The sequence below is a fragment of the Myxocyprinus asiaticus genome, chromosome 4 (assembly GCF_019703515.2).
Source record: "Myxocyprinus asiaticus isolate MX2 ecotype Aquarium Trade chromosome 4, UBuf_Myxa_2, whole genome shotgun sequence".
Classification (NCBI taxonomy): domain Eukaryota; kingdom Metazoa; phylum Chordata; class Actinopteri; order Cypriniformes; family Catostomidae; genus Myxocyprinus; species Myxocyprinus asiaticus.
In genome coordinates, this window is record NC_059347.1 from 30151307 (window position 1) to 30156111 (window position 4805).

Sequence of the window (4805 nt, forward strand, 5' to 3'; positions counted from 1 at the left end):
AATTTCATCTCTACTCTTTTGTTTTCCTCTGAACCTTGGGTGGCTCACCCACGCCACCTTGTGGCCATTCTCAGTAGGTTGGTTTTCCTTGGTTAGCCCTGTCATTGCATTTGAAAAACTTATTCCAATTCTTCTTTGGTTTGTTTTAATTTATTTTATTATCATAACTTTTATTCTTCTCCTTTTATTTTCTTATTTTTATTTTTAAATTGTATTTTTTTTTTTTTTTAAATGTTTTTTTTTTTATTTAAAAAAAATTTTTTTTGTAATTTTTTTTGTAATTTTTTTATATATTTTTTTTTTTTTATTTTTTTTATTTTTATTTTTTTTTATATATATATATTTTTTTTTAATAAATTATTATTATTATCATTCTGTATTATGTATAAAAATTACTATAATTGTAGCCTGCTAACTCTATAAGGACTTGCATTGGCCTGTGTGCTGTTCCTCCCTCTCTCTCCCTCTCTCTCTCTCTCTCTCTCTCTCTCTCTCTTCACCAGTGAGCCAACATGTCTCGATCATCCAGCCCTGATGCCCACTGGGATCAACTAGAGACCTGGCTGAGTGCCCTGACTAGCACACTTATTCCTGAAGCTGCCAGGGACCTGCAGAACATGAGCCGGGAACAGCTCGACGACAACCTGAGCGCCTTGATGGCCCACGACCCGACACAGGACTACAGCCACAAAGAGCTGGCCAAGATCGTCGGGTCACTGGCCCATAACCTCCTCGGCCAGGCAAAGCTGAGTGAAGAGAGCATCTCCCGCTGGGAACAGGAAGCAGCAGCGCTGAAGCTCCAGGCTGAGGGAGCTCAGAGAAACTGGATGCACGCTCAGAGTCAACTGGACCAGCTAACCTCGGAGACTCAGCACGAGCACAGGACAGCGGACGAGAAGGACCCAGAGCTGCAGGAGGAAGTAGAGAGACTCCAGAACGCCCTGACTGATCTCCGTGTAGATACAGCACGACGAGAGCAGCAGGAAAAGGACACCAGAGAGGAGCTGAGTAAAAAACTCCAGCAAGCTGAGGCTCTCCTGAGGAGAGCAGAGACTGAACTTAAAGAAAGAGAAGCCAGGGCCAAGGCCTGTGAGGGCCACCTGCAAAGTGCCCGGGCTGAAGTCAGTGCCCTGGCCCAACAAAGAGACTATTTGAAAGAAGAACTTGACACAGTTCACCGAGAGCTTAAACATTCATATAGACTGCAAAGTGACTCTGAAAGGGAAATGCACACCACAGAATTTCCCCTAACCAGTAGACTGATACCTCCTAGACAAGAGAGCCCACTACTCAAGACATCACCTGCCAGCATCCCAGAACCCCCAGCAGCAGAAAGGGGGTGGGAGCCTTTCCAAAGGCTGTCTTCCAGTCACGGTATGTCACCTAAAGAATTGGATAAGCTGGCTAGAAACATTCCCACTTTCACTCCAAGCCCTACGGGAAGCCACGATGTGCACGACTATTTAAAAGACATTGATTTTCACTTGCAAACTGTTGCCAATGTTACCACACAAGACAGACTCTACCTGCTCAGAATCACCGCCAGCCGTGAAGTCCGGAGCTTTCTAGACCGACAGCCAGAAACAGTCAAAGTGGATTACCAGCAACTGCAGCAGGCTTTGCTTAAAGAATTCTCTGACCCAGAATCAGAGCAAGGGCTGATTACGGCCATGGACCTTAAACAGGGCAGACAGGAAACCACGCAGTCTTTCTACACCAGGCTCAGACAAGCATACTTTGGAGCACGGAATGAGCCAGGAATGGAAGAAGAATTCAATTTCAAAACTCTGTTCCTCCGGAACCTGCACCCAACAGTGAGTCACCATTTGGGGGTTCTGGCTTGCCCACGGACCATGTCCACCCAACAGCTGCGAGACTTAAGCCATAAGGCCTATGCCAAACAAAGAACTGCTTCTGAAAAGATGGGAAAACCCCCCACAATCTATCCTGTCACTAATCAGAGTTCAGAACTTGCCCTAGAGGGCGCCAAGCCAAGCCACAGTGACAAACCTGTCAACACAATGTCAAGACCCTTCCCAGCCAGCAGAGGGCAGCGTGGCCATGGTGGTGCCCGTCCAAAGCATCAGACTGGGCACCCCGAGAGATCCTGGGACAGGTCACAACCACCTCTCAACCGAAAGGGTGAAGCCACCTGGGAAGCTAAGAGACAGTCCAAGGGGTACCGACACTCACCGACACAGGCATCGAGCTCAGACTGCCAGCAGCAGAACCCCTCTCAACACGCCCTGGACAAGCCCAAATATAAACCGTCAGCCGAACAGAACCGGGAAGCTACGTCTGAATCAGCAGAGATCATGAGACTTTTAAAGGAGCTCCTCCAGGAAAAGTCCCACAAGAGAGACAAGAAGGATGAGTCAGATCAGTTATGACTGAGCATGAGATCTGACCCCAACGACCACTCAGAGTCCTCTCAAAATGAACCTCCCAACCAGACCCCTGCTAATCCACTGTCAACCACAGAACCACATATACCACCACCAAGTGATGACATCACACAACCATCTCAGCTGACTGTTGAACCACCAGAGCCAGCCAACATCCAGCACCACATCTCCAACACAAACCCCAAAGTACCCGAAAGAGCGGTTTTGGTGGTCTGCCTCCCTGACGAGCCACACAAAACCAGCTCTGACTGCTTGCCAGTCACCACACAAGCCCCAGTGCCAAAACTCCTGGGGAACCTGATCGAAAGGGGGGTGGCCAAAAAACTATACCTGGCCATCACATTGGAAAATGAGGTGAAACTGGACGCCCTCGTGGACACCGGAGCTGACCTCACTCTAATGTCAAGCCAACTTTTTGACAGACTTCAGATTGAAGCCAAGAGACAGAATCGAACTCTTAAATATCAGAGGTGTGTACTGAATGTGCAATCCTACGGCCAAAATGATGTCCAACTTGAACAGGTAGCTCCAATTCACCTGACCATCGGCCCTATGAGCTTAGTGCACCCTGTGTACATCTCCAAATTGGATACATTTCCTCTCCTCATTGGCAAAGACCTGTTAGACCGTTTTGAACCCCTGTTAGACTTTAAACAGCTGAAAATTTGGGCTCAAGTGCGAGAACCTCTGCCTCCTCAGTCTCCAAGTTCACCCCAGACAAACTGCCAGGTCACAAAGGTCACAGAAAATCTCAACGCCAGCCGCGGGAACGTCTCGACCCAAAAGCAAGGCTCAAGGTCACTGCTATGTGCTTTCCAGCTAGCCAAAGACTCTGACTCATATGGCCCCCAGGTCATGGGGGGTCTACAGCTGAACGATATCACAACAACAGACCCCATACTAGCACTGTGGGCAGACAATTCAGCCATCAGCCTCTCACTGTTCAATGCGCTCAAACAGCACACAATGGACACTCCTTTTGCTAACAAGCGCACACGATTCCCTTTGAATTCCTGCCCATCGACCATGGTGACTGCCAAGGGCATCTGTGCCCTGAACTTGAAGTGGAATGACAGATGCTTAACCCATTATTTCCTGGTCCTTCCAGACCTACCGCGTGATGTTTACATCGGAGCGGACATTTTGATTCGTCTCAGGGCTCATGTGGACATGATCAATGAAGTGATATGGGCTCCTATGACCTCACAGTCCCCCACTGCTCCTGTCAACCGTGAGAACCTCCTGTCAGGCCAAACCATCCCTGAGGCCTGCACGCTTATCAACGAACAAGAGACTGTAGTACCAGCATACACCAAAGGGGTCGCTGTTCGACTCAACCTGCGATGCGGTCAAACCTTCAGCCACACATTGGGCTTCTTCCAGCCTTCACCCGAGTGTGGGGAACTGGGCCTCACTCTGGAAGCCACACCCCTCGTTGAAGTGACATCCCGGGCAGTGTACATCTTGTTCAACAACTGCACAGCAACAGATGTCAGAGTACCTAAGGCCTACCGGCTGGGTTGGCTAGTGAGTTATGACTTCCATGACTTTGAACTGATTTTACCAGTAATTGGACCCATCCCAGATTCACTGATTCCAGAAGGAAGCTCAGGCCACACAGTGTCAACAGCACCCTTCAAGATCATCACCGTAACTTCAGTCATGCCAGTGGTCAAGGAGCAGGTGTGTAGAACAGAGCTAACAGAAGACCAACATCTTGCCGTGTATACAGTCTCTAACCACGCCACCGGCGAGACTGACAGTGTTGCTGCACCTCTAACTGCACACAAGACAGAGGAATTAATGACAAAAGAGCCATACCCAGGTTTTGAGACACAAGTCCAGCAAATTCTGAAAGATGCTGATGCCATACAGGAGGATGCAGAACGCCACAAACTCCGCCAAGTCCTGTACAAATACAAAGAGGCATTTGCCAAAGACTCTTTAGACTGTGGTCTCACTAACCTTCATGTTGTGCGGATCCCAACGCACCCAAGAGCTCCACCCACTTTTGTCAAGCAATACAAGATCCCCCTAGAATCGTACAAACCTGTACAGGAGATCATCAACTCTATGCTTGAGAAAGATGTCATCCGTCCATGTAACAGCACCTATTCTGCCCCCATCTGGCCTGTCCTTAAACCAAACAGAAAGTGGCGACCAACGATTGACTATAGGAAACTGAATCAACAGGTGCCATTGTCACGGTGGCCCATGACACAGCTGGACCAAGAAATACCAAGGATCAGAGGAGCCACAATCTTCTCCACTCTTGATGTGGCCTCAGGATTTTGGACTATACCAGTGCATCCAGATGACCAACACAAGCTGGCTTTCACCTTTTGCAATCGGCAGTACACTTTCACCAGGTGTCCATTCGGCTATGCCAACTCACCCGCC

The 4805-nt window shown here is 48.6% G+C and overlaps 1 protein-coding gene across 1 annotated transcript; it reads left to right on the top strand.

The window, feature by feature from the left end:
- The first annotated feature begins 450 nt into the window (after window positions 1–450).
- Window positions 451–2390, top strand: LOC127439737 (uncharacterized). Its single transcript, XM_051695980.1, has 2 exons — window positions 451–1204; window positions 1283–2390. The coding sequence occupies exons 1-2, from the start codon at window positions 513–515 to the stop codon at window positions 2388–2390; spliced, it is 1800 nt and encodes a 599-aa protein (XP_051551940.1). The 5' UTR covers window positions 451–512.
- The last annotated feature ends 2415 nt before the right edge of the window (window positions 2391–4805 follow it).

Excerpts from the sequence above, each read along its gene's own strand:
- LOC127439737 (XM_051695980.1), top strand. The coding sequence starts at position 513 with ATGTCTCGATCATCCAGCCCTGATGCCCACTGGGATCAACTAGAGACC. Across the intron at positions 1,205-1,282 it reads CTTAAACATTCATATAGACT|CCCACTACTCAAGACATCAC; the intron begins GCAAAGTGACTC and ends TAGACAAGAGAG.